We start from the raw sequence: 20,993 nt of genomic DNA on the forward strand, positions 1-20,993 counted from the left end.
CCATTAAAAAGAAAATAGCCCACTCGCTCCTGTTCTCCATCCCTGTCAAATCCTGACTCCTTCATTAGGCTTTCCCAAAGCTAGTTCAGCATGTGGCAGAGTCTCTCTCTGTTTGGTGACCCACTGCTCCAGATGGAGGCAAGTGGCTCCAGCTGAGGCATGTATCCTCCAGCCAGGGCCCTTGTGCCTTCCTGGGTGATGCCAAACCCTGAGCTTTCCCTCTGCAGATAACCCAAAATGTTCCCTCACATCTGGATATTTGGCAAGAGTCCAGTCAGGGACTGGAATCAATTTTCCATCTTCCTGCAATGCACAACCCTCCCTATCTGCTCACAGGATGCGATTAGAGGAGCAGAAGCAAAGCAAGAGGTTGAGCAGAACAGCCTTGCTTCTCCTTATTCCTTTGCTTCCCTAGTAAGGCAAGGGCATAGCTCATCTCGATATCTGAAAGAGATGAATCTTTAGTTCTTTGTGTTTTGAGTGTTTTGACTGGCTAAACCAAATAATATCATAAATGGAGGTTTTCGATAGAAAATCAGTTCCTGAAACACATTGCTGAGTCGTAAATCTCTAACTGAAGCACTTTATGTAACACCAGCTATTCATACTGCCCTAACTAACCATAACTAACCATTCCATTACACGGAGTCCATTATCCCCTGCCTTATTATATTTTCTCTTAAAACAGAGATCAAAGATTTGGATCTAGTGGCATCACGCCGATTTCATTTTTATTACTGGCTCCCTAGGACTATCATAAATATTCATTGGCCATCCTTAATACAATGCATCAAATTCTGCTCACTGCTATCTCTGGTGCAATTGCAAAGTACAAACAAGGTTGTTGCTCAAACATATTAAATAAAGCAACAACAAATTTGTGACACTCAATAACAAAACACAAAACAAMAACAACCCTTCCCCCTTCCGAGGAAATTCAAAACTGAAGGAGACATTTTCTCTCGCCCCCTCCACTGCTGCAGACATTTGACTGTTGTGGGAATTCATCTGTGCAGAAGCAGCAGCAGCAGCAGCTGACCTGCTCCCATAGACAGGAGACATTTCTGARAAGTCCACAGTTGCCACATAGTGGTCTTTGCGATACTGCAGCATTCCTCTGCACTCACCAGCAAAAATTACAAAGGTTGCTCAGCCATGATACAGAATCTGTTCAGAAATGTGGATTTTCTGTACAGCAACCTATCCTCAAAATAGGTCTGGGATAGCATGGAAATATCCTCCTGGCTCACAGGCAGGAAAAACAGGTTCATTCAGTTTTATTCTCATAACACTCTAGAAAAACTGCAACTATCCCAAACTTTGGGCTGCCTGCAAATTGTTGCTCTCCCCATATTAATTGCTCATCCATTCCTTTGAACTGCCCTTCTCACCTCTGCGCAGCACCTCCCAGCGCTGGCCAGGCTGGATAAGAAAACTCATGTTACACCTAGGTGGATTGCTCCTGCTCTGAGCATAAACACAGAGCACAAACACAGGCCCTCTGGGGATGTCAGCTGGACACTTTAAACAAGCTACAATCACTCAAACTTGGGTGGCCATGGGAATTATATTTTCCTCATGTTAAGTAACTCTGAGAGCATTAATGCATATCAGACGCTTTATATTCTAAGCAAGAACATCTGCTCCGTTAAAAACAAAACAATATGGCATGACACAGAATGCACATTCAAATATTTATCTTCTAATATGACTCCACCATGCAGGTAATATGCCTCTCATTAGAAAAACAGATTGAATACAAATAAATCACCTTATCCAAAATAAATACATGTTTATGCATGTGGGCATACACTCGCACCAAATTCCACATACCTGGAGATGAGAACCACATGATAATATATAAGTAAAATCTACAGTATACTTTTGGTCACTTACCTATCCTCTTGCCTATCCAGTATTTGCTATAAACTTCTACTAATTTATTGAAAATCTTTGGCTGTTTTATTTGTAACTAAAACTAGACAGAAAAAAATCCCTAATCCTGATGCTTTCATGATACAGGATTTGATTCAAATAGCCGTAGTGGACACGGAATTTAAAATCTGGACAAACTGAAGTCTTCAATGAAATCCATCCCACCTATATATAGAACAAAGAACTGGTGTTTTTCAGATAAAGGATCATGATCAATTCCATGAGTTCTGTATTGGAATAAGGTGAGATGAATCGTATTCAGAGCTCTGTGAAGGCTTCATTTGTTCATTTGCAAAATGGCTTCACTCCCTTGCACTCCTTTCAGTTCTTTTAAACTAACAGTAGAAAGAAAAGAAAGCCAATGTCACTCCAGTCTTCAAGAAGGGCAAGAAGGAGGACGCAGGCAACTATAGGCCAGTCAGCCTCACCTCCATCTCCGGAAAAGTGATGGAACAGCTCATTCTGGATGTCATCTCCAGACATATGGAGGAAAAGAAGGTGATCAGGAGTAGCCAGCATGGATTCACCAAGGGGAAATCCTGCTTAGCCAATCTAATCGCCTTCTATGATGGAATGACTGGCTGGGTAGATGAGGGGAGAGCAGTGGATGTTATGTGCCTTGACTTCAGCAAAGCTTTCGACCCTGTCTCTCATAATATCCTCCCAGAAAAGCTCAGGAAGTGTGGGTTAGACAAGTAGACTGTTAGGTGGCTTGAGAACTGGCTGAAAAGGCAGAGCGCAGAGGATCGTCATCAGCGGCGTGCAGTCCAGTTGGAGGCCTGTGGCTAGTGGAGTCCCCCAGGGCTCAGTACTGGGTCCCATCCTGTTCAACTTATTCATCAATGACCTGGATGAGGGGACAGAGTGCCTCCTCAGCAAGCCTGCTGATGATACCAAGCTGGGAGGAGTGGCTGATAACACCAGAGGGCTGTGCTGCCATTCAGAGAGACCTGGACAGGCTGGAGAGCTGGGCGGAGAGGAACCTCATGAGATTCAACAAGGGCAAGTGCAGGGTCCTGCACCTAGGGAAAAATAACCCTAGGCACCAGTACAGGCTGGGGGCTGACCTTCTGGAGAGCAGCACTGCAGAGAAGGACCTGGGAGTGCTGGTGGATGACAAGTTGACCATGAGCCAGCAATGTGCCCTTGTGGCCAAGAAGGCCAATGGTGTCCTGGGGTGCATTAGGAAGAGTATTGCCAGCAAGTTGAGGGAGGTGATCCTGCCCCTCTACTCAGCCMTGGTGAGGCCACATCTYGAGTACTGKGTSCAGTTCTGGGCTCCCCARTAMAAGAGAGACATGGAGCTACTGGAGAGTCCAGCGTAGGGCTATGAAGATGGTCAGAGGGCTGGAGCATCTGCCCTATGAGGAACGGCTGCGAGAGCTGGGCCTCTTCAGCYTGGGGAAGAGAAGACTGAGGGAGGATCTTATCAATGTGTGTAAGTACCTGAAGGGAGGGTGTCAAGAGGATGGGGACAAACCCTTTTCAGTTGTCCCATATGACAGGACAAGAGGCAATGGCCAGAAATTGAAGCACAGGAAGTTGTGTCTGAATATGAGGGGGAATTTCTTCACTGTGAGAGTGAAAAAGAACTGGAACAGGTTGCCCAGAGAGGTGGTGGAGACTCCTTCTCTGGAGATATTCAAGGCCCACCTAATGCAACCCTGTCTACTACGCTCTAGGTGACCCTGCTTGAGCAGGGGGGTTGGACTAGATGATCTCCAGAGGTCCCTTCCAACCTCACTGATTCTATGATTCTGTGATTCTAACAGTAGTATCAGTAGGGAAGGATGGCAGTTTGCAGTCACTTAGGATCTTCTTTCTAGTTTTGCTGTGTTTCAGATCAGATCCACAGAAAGGAACGTGTGTGAAAAAAATATTTGAAAACAAGGGATATTTTTATGCTACATTCACTTGTGTAAATGGGGAAATTCCAGAACACTGGTCATTTCAACTTCAGAGTAACTAACAAGCTACTGCAATTTGTTATTGCTTTGGCTGATGCTGTCTAAATCAGTATCTACAGAAAAAACATTTTACAGTATCAGATGTTCCCTTAGAGGAAAGATATTACACATGAGAAAGGCAGAGGATACAAGATCCAAAATAATTTATCAATCAGGATTTGGGGCTTAATGTTTCAGAAGAAGTTCTGGATAACAGCATATCATATTCTGAGAAAAGAAAATTTGATAAATATGAGCTGCTAGAAAACTAAAAACTTTAGGAAGAAATGTGTTTACAACCATATGTTTTCTTAGTCTTGGTATCCTGCCACTGGTTTTGTTTATGACTTGGAGAACACAAAAAAAGATCAAGGTTTTGAAACAAAGAAAATAACTACCAGTGAGAAGTGAACAACATTTATCACTCAACTATCAGCTGAGCTAAAAGTAGCTCTAAGTCTCTGGAGATAATGTATTTGGATCACACAGAGAGCTAGCAATTACATATTAAAGAGAGGGCAAAATTATCAAAGCACCCAGTCCTGCAAAGTAGCTAGGCAAATGCTTCACTCCCACTGCAGTGCATTTAAGTGCCCTTGTCTTTTGCTGGACCAGGACTTTACACTTCTTAAAAGGTCAGAGGTGCTCTCTCTTTCCCATCCCTGATATATGACCTTCAGTTTAAAGTTCTTGTCTAGGTTGACAAGAGCAATTCACTTTGCCTGAGACTCTCCTTGACACAGACCACCATAAGCACCCCACAACTGATCCAAGAAGTTAAGTGACTTGGTACATGCTACTCAATGCAAGCAGATGATGGTCCAAATCTGCACCAAACATCCGGGGCTCGTTTCTTACAGAAGGAAAATCTGCCCTTGAAAAGCAGTTCTACTTTGCATATATTGAGTAGCTGCACTTACAAGTTTTTGCACTAGAAGCAAAATAAAACTCTCTGCAATGTAAGCGATTGGAATCCCAGTTGAACAGCTGGAGATGTACACTGGAGAGTACTGCAGCATTCTCCTTTAGTCCAGAAGGATACACATTACAGGAGAGACACTACACAAATTAGGGAAGTTACTTCAGAATATTCTAGTTTATATTGTGTGCCAAAGCACCAGAAATGTGCAGCAATAACAATATGCCTTAGGGGCTGATGGCCTGAGGCAGTAAACATCATGGCTAACAGCACCCAGCTAGTACACAAACAACAAYATCACACGCTTTGCAGTATCTCTTTGGTTAATTATTCCAGCTTGAAACTTGGAGGGAGTGGGGAGAGTGAAACTCCGTTGATTTGTTTCTCAGTAGGTTTTATTTCTTTGGCTTCTAAAATGTCAGCATAAGGGTATAATGAGAAATTACCACACTTTAAGGGTCTGACCACATTTAGYATTTAGTCTTGCATATCTGAATGCTCTGACGCTCCTGCTGCTATAATTACTGACTTGGAGGATTCATGTCAATAGGAAAGCTTGAACTCTCCATTACCACAAATCAGTGCAGCCTTCGGTTCTGCAATAGTCTGCACACCTTCATGTAAACCACCACAAAGAGGAGTTTGTACTAGATGTCACAGTAGTGTCTAAACTTTCTGCCATACCTCATCACTTAACTGTCATGTCAAACCCACAACAGTGCCTTCCTGACCATCTTAGAAACAGGTGCTGGTCCTAACCACCAGCCTGGCACTGCAAAAGCCGACCACGCGTTCTTCCTCCTTGTGCCTCCAGTTTCCCCAGAACTGGGACTGTTCTCCTAGGGGAGAGCTTTTAATGAGCAGTAATCCAGGATAGTGCAAAAATGTTCATCACCGCAGGAAATGTATAAGTGATTAACATATATATAGATAGATAGATAGATAGCATTTAGCTTAGAGTTAAAYATTCTCTTCTAGTATTTCTAAGCCTGTATTATCTTATAGTCACACTGAGCTTCATCAGTGAGGAGAACAGCCTATCAACAACAGGAAAAAACAAGCTAACGCAAGCTAACGCATAATCATTTTTATAAATGAGCACAAATAAAGCAGAAAGCAAAAAGGATGAAAAATTAAATGTGATTATTCATAATGCCTGCATTGCCACTAATCCAAAATGTGAATAGTAACACAAATAAAGGAATTTACCTCCTGTTCTTTCTCCCATTTAAAACATGTCCCTTTAMGTTACAATGCATTTAGTAAACCCCAATATTCAGAATTACTCTCTTTTTTCCTCCCATTTATTTTCACCTGCGTATGTTATGTATCAGAATGCTGCCTAACGCACACAYGCAAATAACTAAAATCATCTTGAAAGGACAAGGTTATAGAATAGAATGCAATTTAAGCTAAGAATGTCTTTGATTCGAAGAACCACAACACTAGGACATTGCAGYGACTCCCAGCAACATTTCCCTGCTTTTGAGATACATTGAGACTATTTTACCCAGAAGAAAAAGACCTACATCTCCCACTGGTTTCAAGCTGGATGGTCGATCAATACATTCATGAGGCAGAGTTGGGACTAATCCTTTTGACAAACTCATTGGAGATTTGTCATTGGCTCAAAATGAAGAGGCTCAGGCCTTCAGGCACAWAATAACCAGCTGTCAATGGTGGCCATATCACAGACTACAGGAATAAAATGCACTTACATTTAAAAGGAATCTGTACTATTTTTTCAYGTGTATATTTGCTGCCATTGCTAAAAACAAGGAAGAAACATAGTTTACATTTCRTAACTAAGGTGGAATACAGAAATATTAACATTGCACAACAGAGGRCTACAAAGCTTCTTATCTGTTTTTAAAACATGAAGTGACTGCAAATACATGGAGAGCAAGACAGTTTTTTTCAGGAGTTTTTCYCAGAAAAGGCAAAAGGCACAACTATTCATTTCTGACAAATAAGCAGCTTGCAGGTTCTTTACTGATGCTTTAAAAATGCTGTAAGTTTCCAATTATTTATACCGTAGTTCAACACCTAAAGGAGAAAGGAGTAAAACATCTGCGTTCTGGGCCACAAGTAACCCTTAYCAAAGTGTTGAGCCTATTTATACTAGTGTTTCACTTAGGAACAACTACTTGGCAGGATATACAGGCTTGAATTCTACCACAGTCTCTAAYGGACTATCATCCATTAACACTTTGATCAGTCAAAAATGTTTTATGTCATATACAGATATTATGAGAGAAAGTGATTTTTTTCGACATGTTCACCTCATTTAAGAACAACTAGAGAATCAGAGGGTTGTATCTGCCCAAGACATTGACATACCAACAGCTGGAGTGGTCTAAGATGTTACCATATGAGTGCACTTCAGCTCAGCAATTTCATTCAAATCACTGAGAGTTGGCTTAAGTTAAGCTTTTGGATCTCTCTGAAGCAGCTGGGAGAACTCATCCCTTCTGGCCTRCCAGCTCCATTGTGGGTGTAGTTGCTTTCAGCAGGGCAGCCAGGTAACGTAAGATTTTAAACTGCCCTAGTCATTTGCAAAGTGAACGTGTATCAACAGCTTGTGTTTCTCGTGTGCTGTAGTAAGGTTCTCCAGATTCAAGCTAAGATATGGAGGTAGATCCACTGTCAGAATCCACACAAATTAAACTGAAATCAAGCACCATGGTGATGGACAAAGCAGAAACCGGCATAAAAACTTTAAGAATTCTGGACCAAGATCACTGTGTTCTTGTAAAACAGGTATAAAAATGGACTACCTACCAGCTACAAAGGACAAACATATAGGTAGGACACATCTAGTYCAAATAGTCATTTCAGTCCCTCCTGTCTTTCCTTGAAGGGCCAACCCAGAGCATCCATACCATCATAACTGTCTGGGCAGTAATGTAATGTAAAGGTAATGTAAACTTCCTCCACTCATTGATTTACCCAAATGTTTTAACACTTCTGCAGGAGCTCACTGTAAGAAAGGAGCTGTAGATCAAGTTTCATTCCAGTTAGTTACCTAATCAATGCAAATAGGACTAGGACTTAACACTGAACTCCAGGGAGATCGTAATAATCACCCACAATTACTTAGGAAAGCTAATCAATGACCAAGAGGCTTTATATGCCATTTATATACCTTAAATCAAACTCTTGAAATTAAACTTTGATTCCTAACACAATTAGGTGTTGCAACACTAAGCAAAGCAATGCGTAAGCCAGCATTGCCTCAAAGGGAGGCTGCAAGGGCAGTCGAGGATGGGGGCAGGACAGTGTGAGCAGTGCAGCTTTAAAACATACCAACCAGATGAGCTACAACACTGGAGTTCACTTGAGGCAATGGACATGTGACAGAAAAGGAACAGTCATAAAAAMCAGTGAAATAAGTGCCTAACACTATCTGTTCTGCCTGTCCCATCAACAATACAGGCAACTTCCCAGTGGTTAAATGAAAGATAGATACTGCAGTAGAAGGCAAGGTTCCCAGACCTCCATTTTAGGCATGGGAGGTCAAGGGAAGAGAGAGAGAAGGAGAAATATTTTTTCATGATTTCTTCTTTGCTTCTCACTATGGGAAGGTCCACAGAAACTGAAAAGTTCATCATTTCTGTCACAAGGTATATTATGATGGATGATTAMGAAATTCAGGCTTTCTGTCAAAATGTCATGTGTCCCTCTTAGTGTYATTTTAGTATAACCATTATGCATATACTTCTTTAATTTTTTAGTATCTGTATACCACAGTTGAGTAAAATTGAAGGTCGTGGTATTATAGCTCAAAAAAGGCTGGAAACACACAACTGGCTATTGTACTATTTTTCCTATACTGAAGTCCATATCATGAACAATGACTCATAATAGTAGCAAGCAGGAGAAGCACTTGCAACCATACAAGCTTGTTTACTCAGGTATTTGTTTGCATTGGTTCATTATGTTCCTTACATGGGATTCACAGGAAGTCTAACAGAAAGCATGAAGGAGAAATTCTTATTTCTTCTTCCACTTGCCCATGSCCTAGCCACTGCCTAGGTGGCAGGGTTATGAAACTGGTTTAAGCAGACACCTCTGAATGTCCATYCCTGAGAACCAGAGGTTGGGCAAAAAGCCCACACACATCAGTGGAACACACTCCCTCTGCTGGCTTGGCTCAGTCTTGGTTTACCAGCCTCCACAACAGGGTATAAAAACAGTAATTAAAATAGGTGATTTTTTTTAAGGCATTGCTTTTTTTTTTCCCCTGCAGTCCTGAGATGATGTTACATTTTGGTGGGTCTATGCAGTTAAGACAGTTCTGGAGAAGTTTGGCATGGTTCCTCACAGCATGCAGTTACAAAAGGAAACTAGTTTTTCCATGTTATGTTGTGGGATTATGGGCCCAGAAAGCTATTCTGAATAATGATTAATAACATCATCTGCTTCACCTGTGAAACTCCTGCTATGACAAAAAAATACCTCTATCTGCCCAGGCCTGACAGAAGTATAGCCTCCTCTTTGAGCTAAATTCTTTACAGGCAGTGAAGAGGAGGTTGGTTTGCTCTGTGTACACTCGTTTTTCTGCAGAGCAAGGTTGATGTTTTGCTATTGCTGCCTTTGTCTTCGCTTCACTGTTCTGCACTGAGATTTTTTTATCCTGTCTAGCAGGTTGCTTAGAAGCCTGGGCAGAATGTTCCCATGTCCATATGTTGAAATCAAAACAAACAGTATACAGTCAAAACAAAGATGCTGTGAATATTTCACATTTCTAATATATGGCTCATCTATCATAAAAGAGAAAAGAGTGTGTTCCTCAAACACACAGAAATACGCATGAGCATCTTAATATCCCCTAGGACTTTTTTTTCCTAGGGTTAGGAATGGAATCTCATAACTAGTGTATCTGAATTGTGCCAGGTACAGTAAAATGAACAAGCACTGCTACTTAGACATGTGAAAATATTTGGATGTAAAAACCTAAGACAGTGAAATGAAGTGACGYTGGGTTCCAATCAACATTTTTTCTCAAGTAAAATGATCCTCATGAACATATTTGACTAAACATGTCAGCTGGGAACAAATTAAAATGATGGGAGTGAAAGATTAGATAATTGTTCTATGATTCATATTTAAAAGTGACTAATACTGAGAGAATTTTGTGAGTACTCAGAAACATTGATATGAGGAAACCAYACAAAAGGCACAGGGATGCTTAATCAGGGTAAAACTTCTAGGAATGGACAGCTGACATGTAAATCTGAATCTAGTTACCAAGACCAAAGACACAGGCAAGATGAAATATATTTGAAACTCACAGGTGAGGGGAAAAGTGTCACTAGATACAGGAAGAAATTAGACACTTCACACAAGAAAGAGACTATGTCATTTCTCCCCAAACTGGAAAYTCTGTTTCAACATAACATAGTCCTATCACACATTTATCATCATTAAAATGTTTATAGAGTACGAAGGTCTGGCACCACAGGCAATAACAAAAAACTGTACATCTGCAACTAAAAAAATTYAAGTTTTTGATTGATTATGTGATAGAAAAGGTCAGATGTGACATAAARGACTGCTTTCCAGAAATACAGGATACCAATATATAATAACCATATATAGTAATACTTGCTATTACTAATTCATTTAGCCTTCCTTGCCTTGACTCTGGTAGAAGTCCCTGATACAAGACTATTTATGTAAGGTAGACTACTTCTTTTGTTTAAATGKTACTTTCTGCTTTCTGTTACTTTCTTATCACACTGTTTTTGAGACATCACATTATCTTAAAAACATGTAAGAAATTGAAGTCATGCAAGATTCTGTTGCTATCCTAGAGCTAACCTTTTAATACCATCCTGTTAGTTCTATATGTAATACCAAAATGGTAACAGTACCTCTTCTGCAAAGTTAGTTTTCTTGTCAAGCATTTCTCGTAATGTCTGAAGAATTTTAATGCAGAGCTTCTCTTCTTTCTCCATTAGCTTCTTTGTGTGATTAATCAACCTTAAAGTAAAATATTAAAGAGCATTGCACGTTGTCTCTAGGCCGTATAACAATTTCTTTATGCAAAAATTGTTCTTTGTTGTATTTTTCCTCAAGGAAAGGGAATAAAAGCAGAGAAGAAAAATCAGAATTAAAAAGGAAATAGGACTTTCAAGGTGTTTGTGTGTCAGTTTGTATCTTACTGTCCATATAGAAGGCATAATTCTACATCTATTTTTTATGGGGGCTTCCAGATTAAGATCCAAACTTGTTATTTCATCCTTCCTTCCTTTAAAGTTAACCATAAGATGCATAATGTTCACCATGCATCTTAGAAACTTTAAAAGGTACAACTTTTACACCTTCCAACCTTGAYGATGGTTATAATGTATTTATTATATAATTAGGAAATGGCATCCAGTCAAAAGGATTCCCAAAGCATTCCTAAAGCTTTACACTTAATTGTTCAGAAACATAGGTATTTGGATGAAGCATAACTATTGTTTACATTCACACAACAACTTTATAGACTCTTTCAAGYTTGAAAACAAGCTACCTTTCTGCCTCCCACTAAGGCTGTGAAGGGAGTTGGGTTTTAGCTTAAGCAAACACCAAAAGAGGCCATGCTGCCTCTGTAAAGGCCAAGTTCTTACACTCGTTCACTATACTGCTAGAGAAAAAAAGCACTACTTGTGAAAAACATTACTTGTGAAAACAAGAAGCAAGGAGACCTGAAGGTCTTGGATAGGTTTGCTTCCTTCAGTACCAGTCTTGCTTGGCTTATGGTGGCTAAAACAGTTTTCATTAATTCTGGCCTAGGATCAGCATACAGCAAAGGCAYCGGGGCAACCAATTTACACTGAATCCAAAAGATGGCATTATTAAGAATCCTAAACCATGAACAGTCACCAAAAAACAGGGTTTGGAGGGCCCACAGTGCATCATTTAGATCAGCCCTCTGTAACCCAATAAAACTGATTATATTTAAACCACCGCTAAACTAGTGCCCTAATGCCATGGGAGCKTAGTGCAAACATCATGCAGTAGTTAACCATTGTCATGTTAACCAAATTCATGAGCTATAAGCCCAAAGCAATGCAGCTCTTAGACCAGCAATACTAACAGTATTTTTAAACAGTAACATCTATACCTCAAGATTCATACATAGCCAAAGCATTCTTATGCAATGGAAGTTAATTAAATAAAACAGAAAAAGCGCTTATTGCATTACATGGGCCAAATCCAGCAGCTCTGGACTTGATTTGATGCCAACCTTGAACAGCAGTTTGGACAGAGGAGATGAGATGAGCTCAAAATTTACCTTGATTTTTCCAAATACATAAAGTATATTGCTATAATGTTACCTCTGCAGAATATGCAAAAAGCCAAGGAATCAAGAGAGCTGCCAAAAGTGTACACTTCCCCCAAGTTACTTCTTTTTAAATTATAGTCTCTCAAGGATAGGGAGGGCATCTCACTAGAGGACTAATAAAGYAAATTTGAAAGACTCTATTCCAATGTCCAAACTGCAAGTAAAACATTGTATAATTCAAGCCCAGGTAGGGGYGCTAGTGAAATGTACTTTAAAAAGAGTTGTTGGTTGTTTAAAATAAAAATCAAGAGATTTATTTGCTTTATCAAAAAATCTAGTAGTGAGCACCCCAACTCATTGTGCATCCTTGAAAATTCTACCATGAAAAGTCTAAGCTTCTGCTGTCAATTTGGAGAAACTTAATAGTAAAAATACCCCATTAAGAAAACAGAAGTAAGTTYAGTCTGCCTCAATTTTAACAAGCTATTAACTTTCAATTTCTAGGCAGACGTGGCAAGCAAACCTCTCTCTCTACTCCTGTCCATACTCCTAAACTGCTGAGAAACATAGAACATCTAGCAAAAGACCTCAATTTAAGCTTTCAATATGAACTCAGACTCCTACATACTTAAGTYACTGTTGAAAATCAGAGGTAAGTGCTGTTGGAAAAATTTATTCCTTGTCATCTTTTCCAAAGAAGTAAACAGGCCCCTCCTTACACCACTTACTTGGACATGAAAGCACCACATCTTATTCTGGCATCACTCCCCTCTGGAAAAAGTAGCTCTGGACTATGCAACACATCAACCAGCACTGAAAATTCAGCCTGCATCATGGGAGTGAACTGCTGCTCCAAGGAGGACACTACATCCTGGGGAATAAAGCAAAATGTCAATTATAACTATTGCCAGTCAAGAAGACTTGAAGACTGTTTTGTGGAGTTGCACAATACTGTGTGATGSGCTATCTGACCCATTTTTTATCAGCCAGCAGCAAGAGCCCTTGTTACCCAGTTCCCAGTGAAGCAACCTCATTCCTTCCTTCATGCTACTCCTTTGGCAGAGCAAATGGTGGAAGTTGTCCATTAGTATCTACCTGGCTCTCTTCTTTCAAATCTCTCTTCTGTTTAACGCCTGTGAACACTCAGCAACAGTCAGGATGACAGTGTGCTGAAAAAAACACACTGCTTGTCACACTATGGCATCAGAATATCACCTGAGATGTTGCTTCCTTGGTATTTAGGGTTCCTCTACTTGTCTGAGTCCTGCTGTTGTCTTAGCTCATAAACTCCTCATGTCATTTAGCCAGCACACCTACAAGGTGATCTCCCAYCTTATAGATGATCTCCAGTGACACAAGATGACATAATGACTCCTACAACCTCCACTACCTCATCTGCACCTGACACAGAYGTGTGACCATGAGAAGAAAGAAAGGAGACCCTTCTCTGCAGATCATTTTGGGGAAAAGAACTTATTTCCTTCCTCTCCCTACTGACTCCTGCAGGGGCTGAATTTAGATCTTGGAGCAAAAGACTCTGCGTGTTGGCCTCTTTTTGAGCTGACATCAGCGGAGACCTAGGCCTTCTGCTCCCTCCTCCCTAAAAGTGCAAGATTCACTATGATCTTGTACTAATTGTGATTACTGTACTAACAGCTCAAACAGTATAGTTTAGCTGGTATTTTCCACATCTGTCACATATTGGATAAATGCACTGCTATAGCTAGTGCCCAAGCCATTCAGTATTTGATACCTGTAGTTTTTCTATGATATTCCTGTAATCCCAGGCAGGCCCACCAAGAGCTTCTTTAAAACGAGGTCCACTGCGGGCTGACATCCTCCACCCCATGGCTGCTCTCTGCACCATGTTAGAGTGACTCTTCATGAACAAGGTGTTAACCTGGCTGTCCAAATCCACCGGAATTGCAATCCCACGGTTCTTTGCTTTAAGAGGAAGAAAAAAGAAGAAATTTAAAATGGCAAAAAATACAAAATTTCACTTCAACAAGTTTTAGGAATAAGAATCAAAATCCAAGCTGGTCGAAATCAGTTGAGATCCAAGTTAGAGTGCTGTATTGCTTCCTCTGAGCTGAAGATCACATCCAATATATGTTTTCATAGGTACAGATATGTTTCTTATTTATAAATAGAATAATTTTTTACCAAAAAAAGAGATTGAGAGATATTAATAAGAACAACAAAAAGAGTATTACTATTCTGACAGATAGTTTTAATCTATTTAGAAATTAAAAGTTCTTTTTTCTAATGGACATGCACACATTTAGCCAATTTATCCCAGGCTTTTCTGAGTATTTTGCTTGTGAAAACCTTGAGGAATCAAGTGCATACAAATTAAATTTGAAAAGGACTCTGTCCCTTATTTTCTTTCCCTTTAGTTTTCTATACAGCTAGGATTGTTAAGTCATGGGGTTGCTGAATACCACTGCAATAWAACTGACAGTTAATAAACAGCTACAATTGGCAAATCCAGGTCAATAACGTGTTTTTTTTTTCCTTAGAATTGAGGAAGAAATGTGACAAAAGGAGAGAATATCACAGGGAAAAAAAAAGAGAAAGTCTTGCACCTATTCGTACAGGGCACCCACTATTAAACTACCGTTGCATACTGAACTGTCTTTTGAAAAGGAGGTTTGAAAGGCAACACTAGAGGTAACTGCCCTTTCCTCTAAGAATACATTTGTAGCAGCTGTATTGCTCCATTCCACTTGAGATCAGACTGGTATTCTTCTAAGGCTCAACACAACTTGTCTAAATTTCAACAAATAAATGAGAGATTGATGCAGTAATATCTCTATTTGAAAGAATTAGGTATATTTAAGTGATTAGCTTTACACTTCATTTCCATGGCATAGTTTATGCTTAATAAACACTCAGAAGTAAAATGGAGAAACATTTTCACCAAAGGAAAAAAAAAAGCTGATAATAGCTACTTTTTCACTGTTCCTTATTTGAGTTGGATTTTTAAATAGGTATTAGCATACATTAAAGAAGTTCTGGACAACACTCAATTCATTCGAGGCATCTACCCACTACTTTGCACTCATATGCATACTTTCCACCATAGTGGAAGGCATAAACTATATCCCACCCCAAAAACACACTTCTTAAAACCTATGCAACTTTAAGTCTTCAACCTGTGAAGTCAACAAGTGCCCTTCTTCCCTAAACAGACAAAACGCAACAAGACACAACAAACCCAGCAAGAGTGTGTGCAAGCCCTGAGTCACGCATATCACTCAGATAAATGAAGGCTCATACGTTGCCAAGCAAATGAGTCACAGATCTCAGAAAGAAACTTTTTCTTACCCCAGATACTATATTGTAATAGCAACATTTAGTATAAATGCAAATTTTGCTGTGACGCCTGAACCCACGATCTCACAGACCGCAGCAAGAGGACTTTGCCATGTGTGTCCTCACTCCTTTAACAGGTCCCATTGGTGCAGGGCCCCCTTCTCTTCTTACAATGGCAAAAACTTCAGATTCCTCTCCAAATCATGGCACATGACATCCTGATATCCTTAAAGTTAATGGGAGAGTTCACTGGCTCAGCAGCACCTGCAAGCAGGACCAGGCCACACACCTGCACATTGGGCAGTTTAACTGGGATCGAAGATAAGAATTCTCATATTCTATTTTTAGCAGGCACTTTCTCTTGAACAGTTTGCCACAGGGAATTAAAAAATGTTGCTTAGCTCAATATGGGAAGACACATTTCCCAACCACCACATGCAAATCATCATCATCAGAAGTTTGGCAGTTTCCACACTGGCAATTGCCCTTTTCTTCCCACTCCCCATTTGTTTTGAAGATAAGGTTCCTGATTATTATGAAAAAGATACTATGTATGGCTGGCCATTATTTCTAATGACTGTTTTTCCGTGTTACTTGGCTGAGTTATTTTTCAAAATGCCTTTGCCCTGTTGCTGCTTACTTTAGTACAGAAGTCCATTAAAGTTCTGCCAGTGTAGGTAGGGTGCTAGCGGCCTATTAATTCAATTTATTGTGTCCTAATGTCAATCACCAGAATGTTATCGGACAATGCTTACTTCTCAATTAAGTGRTGTGTATGTAGAATCCTGATATATCCAGCAATAAATATAGCAATGGGGAGCAGGCTGTTCAGAGGAAAATCCAAACTTCTGCAGTCCTGTAGATGCCATTTGAAGTTAACAACCTCCATCAGTGTCTGAGTAACAGCCAAGGACTATGACTGTTCAAAGAGTTCCAGCTAATTAAAACTATCACAAAGAAAACCAGAGGGAGGAAAAAAAAACACTCCTTTGTTTTGAACAGTTCTTATATGTATAATTCCATTTGTAATTAAGATTTGCATTGGTTGTCAAAGGGCACTGTTGAAGTCTAAGTTATAAACAAAGCCTTTGTCTTCTTACTTCTCTGTAGCTTGTAGAAAGTTTATCTTTCATTTGTTACACATTTCATTATTTAAAACAACATGAAACGTATTTTTACATTTTTGAAAGCTGATGAACAAATGTGAGCATAAATATTTATTTTTAATTTAGGTGCTATAGGCTGCTTTCCTCTTCAAAATGTGTCAATCTCCCTTAAAGCATGAACATAAAATATTTAAAAGCATGTTCATTTTTGTTCCACTTAAATACTTTCGGATGAAGTTCAAACTTGCAAACTAGGGTTGGAGCTAGTAGACAAAGGAGCTAGGAGTGGGTAAAATCCTGTCCTTCATCTGACTATTGAAAAGCATGCCACATGGCTCTTTGTAAACTGGTACGAAAGATATCAAGCAGGATACTTACCATGATGAACTACAGCACACCTACAACTGAAGTGAAATTCTGCCTTGCAGTGGAGTCACCATGCAGGCTTATTTACCATCTAAACCCTAGCTAGCACACTCTGTACCAGGCTAATTACACCCTGAACACACTACGCTCTTTTGCCAGTGTCAGTCGAAAAGTGATTTGCTGGGAAATCCTCTGCATGACTAACTCTCAATCTGATGCTCACAATTACATCAGCAATAACTTACAGTTGAGCCAAGACAAGTGAGCAAATGGCATGAGCAAAAATGGTAAGCACCACAGAGCCACAGATTCAGCCTGGTCATCATAAAATGTACAGCTCTGTTGCCGGATGGCTCTATGTGTATTCAATGCACCAGCATCTTTCCTCTCCTTTACTGTTTAAACTACTAAAAAGTTCTGTGAGATGGGACTCAAAATAAAAGGGAAACATCAATGATTAGAAGGCAAGAGGCTAAACTGTAGCCTTTTTCTACAAGCAGGCTGGGCTCCACTGAAATGCCAAGAGTACAGTCCACCTGTTAACAGAAGGGCTGAGACGGACTGACTAAAAGGTATTTTATAAAATTACTTTCATGTGGGTATCTTCACCGAACCACAGAAATTAGAAGTGCCTACACTTCAGGAATCATCACTGAAGCACTGTCCTTTCACTATACTGTCTACACGTGTCTTAGGATCAATTTAAAACGAAGGATCTCCAGAAGTAGCTTCTGCCTGTAATTTTCCTTGGAAGATCATTCCTCAGACTAATATATGTTGCCATAAGGAAGTTTTCCATTTTCTTTGATATTCCCGCCTAAGTGTTCCGTAATTTTAAATTTCACTCTATTAGGTTTTGTAGTATTCACAGAATACTACAGTATTTAGTAGCTTTATAATGTTCAGTAGCTTTTGCACTACCCTAAGCAACCCCTGGTGCGGATTTTCTGGGGAACACACACAGGGTTTTTATCTCTTAGCACTTACTCAAAGAGGTACATGCAATCTGGGTCACAAAAAATACAGCTGTACCTAGCTGTGCATCCTTTTCTCTCCTGTTGTTTACATCCCTCTGGTAGTTGCAGACACCTATATTATGTGCTCCCACATATCCCAGTTGTCACTTAATGGAGAGATGCATATTTAGTTCAATTAATTTTGTTCCATAGATCAGTTGCTCCAGTTCCTTAATCATTTACTGACTGCTTAACAAATGCATTTGGATGGAGAGACACTGATGCTAGCAATAGCAAGACTTTTTAAGGGAAATAAAAGCTTTGTGTAGACAAGACACAAGTCTGCCAGTCTTGTACCTTTCACTTGGATGTTTTTTTTCCAACAGAAAATCTGTGCTAAAATATTTATCAGTCTGTAAAAAGATCATCATTGAATTTTTCTTGCAATTAGGGAAACACAAACAGTTAAAAAAGAATAAAATATGTGTTTCATCTGAAATGTATTCTTCCTGCTGTCAAAAAAGTAACAACAGGATAATTATTTTATTTGAACTAAAAATTGAAAATGAAGGTCTAGCCTTTTATAAAATGGAAAAAAGATTTAAAAACTCAAGTGAGAATGGAAATAAAATATTTGGGGGGTTGAAAAGATTGTTTTAGGAAAGGCCATTTATATGGACATTAAAACATGCACAATAATTCCAAAGAAGCAATAAAATGTAACCTAGATTTTAAGTGTAAAGTTTCCTATCTGCAATTTGTTACAGAAAAGGAAAGGTCTTCAAAGTACACATAAGCATGGTCAAGATGCATCACAGGAGTTTATTCAGCTTCTATAGACTATTAAAGGGATACTGATGAGTTGTAATTGGCAAATAAATACACAACTAGAAAAAACTTTACCATTTGCTCAGACCTTCAGACCATTTGCTCTCCATTACAGACAACCTATGGTCTTTAATCCCTCTTGAAAACAAACCAAGCTCTACTAAAAACCCAGTTACATTTTTCTGCCACCTTGCTTTCCTCTTGGCCTGTTGATCAAGGACATCCTTCCAAAGTTGGTTCTAAACCTCTGATTTACAATCTAATTTTATTTAGGTCACTTAAACCTAAGTCAATATATATTAGTTATTTTGAGGTAAGCAGTGTCCTTTAGCTTAAATGTCTCTTCTTTTCCAGTGTTCATCTTCCTACATACCTTTAAAGAGCAAAAATACTTGCCTTTGTTTTGACAGGCAAACATATCCAGCTCTTATACACTCCTCTTGTAACACTGTTCTCCATTCCCCTGATCATTACAGTGGTACCTTCTCTGTACCTGTTCCAGTTTTGAACTTATAAAACAGCATTCTCATAAGACTCATCTTCAATTCTGTAGGATGGAAACAAGGATTCTCCTTTGGCTTCCCCTGCACAGTATCCCAGAGTATAATCTGATAATGACTAGTGTAATTTGTCTTACTAACAGAATTTTTAAAGGGTGTGCCAAGAGAAATAGTCTAACAAAATGCAGGTTCCTATCTGCCACTGTTTACTCATCTCGGAAATTCCAATTATTTCATTATTGGTGGTAATAGCACAGTCATGCACATGCCACATAAAGCATCCTTGGGATACACACGCAGTACCTGTGGGAAGATGTAATTTATAAAAACACAGGGGAGAAAGCTAACAGACACTACAGAGGTAAGACTATACTACAACTGGATTTATCTAGTTTATAGCTCAATACACTGAGCTTGCAGTGCTTGCAACAGAAGAGAAACTTGATGCTCAAGAGTGAAGAATAATAATCACTACTTAATAAGAGGCAAAGTTCGTTAGGTCTTTGCAACGGACCCTGGAAGATCTTCAGCCTTGGAATGAAGACCCTGCTCCCATACCATTTAAGATACAGGTTCTGCCACAGAGCTCAAAGAAAACTAGACTGGGCCATATTACCAAGCCAGACTATTCATTAACCTAAGTATTTTTCTTATGCATGGCTTATGATAAAACTTTAAAGAGAGGTGGATGGTTATCAATCCAAACTTTTACTTGTGAGGACAGGTAATATTCCCTTGTGTCACCATATGGAAAGACAGTAGATTGTTTAAAATGCAAAGTTCAAAACTTGTCTCCAGTCTTYTCAGTCTTGCTAAGAGAGTAATCTGAATTTAGGAATATTTTAGGAATATATTTAGGAGTATAGGAATCTGAAATCCATTAGTAATAAACTCATTTGAAACATTCAACTGTTACTCTTCTTAGTTCCTCTGTTTTCCCAGAATTGAAGGATCTTTTAGACATTTTTTATTTATAGCTATTGTGCTAATGAGATGGAAGCTATTTTGATCACAAATTTTGGACCGTATTTTTAAAAAAAGTTGAGTGCTATGCAGTAATATAGAAAAAGCAGAAGTGATTTATATTAATATAACATGCTGATCCTTGTTACTGTGATAATCTGCTTCAGAAATCCGTATGAACTAGACATAGATGAATATACAGGCACTATTTTCTAAGTATTTATTTTTGTACCAGTATAACCAAATGATTACTGAGCAACAAAAATTGAGGTATGTTGGTATCTTTGTGCTCYGAATCCCTTGGAGCCGCAGAAGGGTCTGCTAAAAAAGGCAAGCAAGCCCCTACACTTCTTACTGAACTGGAGGCAGACAACTCTGCCTAGAGACAAAGCAGTAAGTGAAGCCTGAAAAGCTTATTAAGTTTTTCCCTAGTGGTCAAGTGGAGTTGAAGTACCAGGGTTATAAGAAATTAGCTTCTGCAACACATCCTTTTGTTGACCTGGAAGATAATGTACATTTTTACATTGCTCATAAGAAAACAGATGTAATGATCTTAACCTCTTGAGGCAATACTTACACCCACCTGCCAGCAACATAACTAGTAAGCACCGAGCAGAATATACACTGCTTAAATTTGCTTTGAAATAGGTCTTTTAAAAGTGCATTATTATATGGATCTTTGATATCTTGGGAAATCTGTGTATGATCTATCTTCCTGCTGAGATTCATTTCTAAATCCAGGGCTACCACARAAAAAAGAAAAAAAAATGTGTTTGTTCTTTCAACTCCATACTACATTTATTTTCCATCAAAAGTCTTTGGTCCCTGCTGTAAATCTGTCCAATACTCTGTCTCTCTGATATAGGCAAAATCTTTCTAGAGT

General features: G+C 39.3%; 1 protein-coding gene across 3 annotated transcripts in view; it reads right to left on the reverse strand.

The window, feature by feature from the left end:
- The window catches only part of ITPR2 (inositol 1,4,5-trisphosphate receptor type 2), a 284,657-nt gene that overhangs the window by 112,825 nt on the left and 150,839 nt on the right, over window positions 1–20,993 (reverse strand). For all 3 annotated transcript variants that reach the window (XM_085324472.1, XM_085324471.1, XM_085324473.1), the window contains exons 35-37: window positions 13,830–14,020; window positions 12,805–12,947; window positions 10,677–10,785 (exon numbers count right to left, since the gene is read on the reverse strand). In XM_085324472.1, the coding sequence (XP_085180598.1) occupies window positions 10,677–10,785; window positions 12,805–12,947; window positions 13,830–14,020 (443 nt within the window). The remainder of the gene's footprint in view (window positions 1–10,676; window positions 10,786–12,804; window positions 12,948–13,829; window positions 14,021–20,993) is intronic.

Source organism: Rhea americana, unplaced genomic scaffold, assembly GCF_003343005.1.
Source record: "Rhea americana isolate MKP2758 unplaced genomic scaffold, rheAme1 scaffold_91, whole genome shotgun sequence".
NCBI classification, from domain to species: Eukaryota; Metazoa; Chordata; class Aves; order Rheiformes; family Rheidae; genus Rhea; species Rhea americana.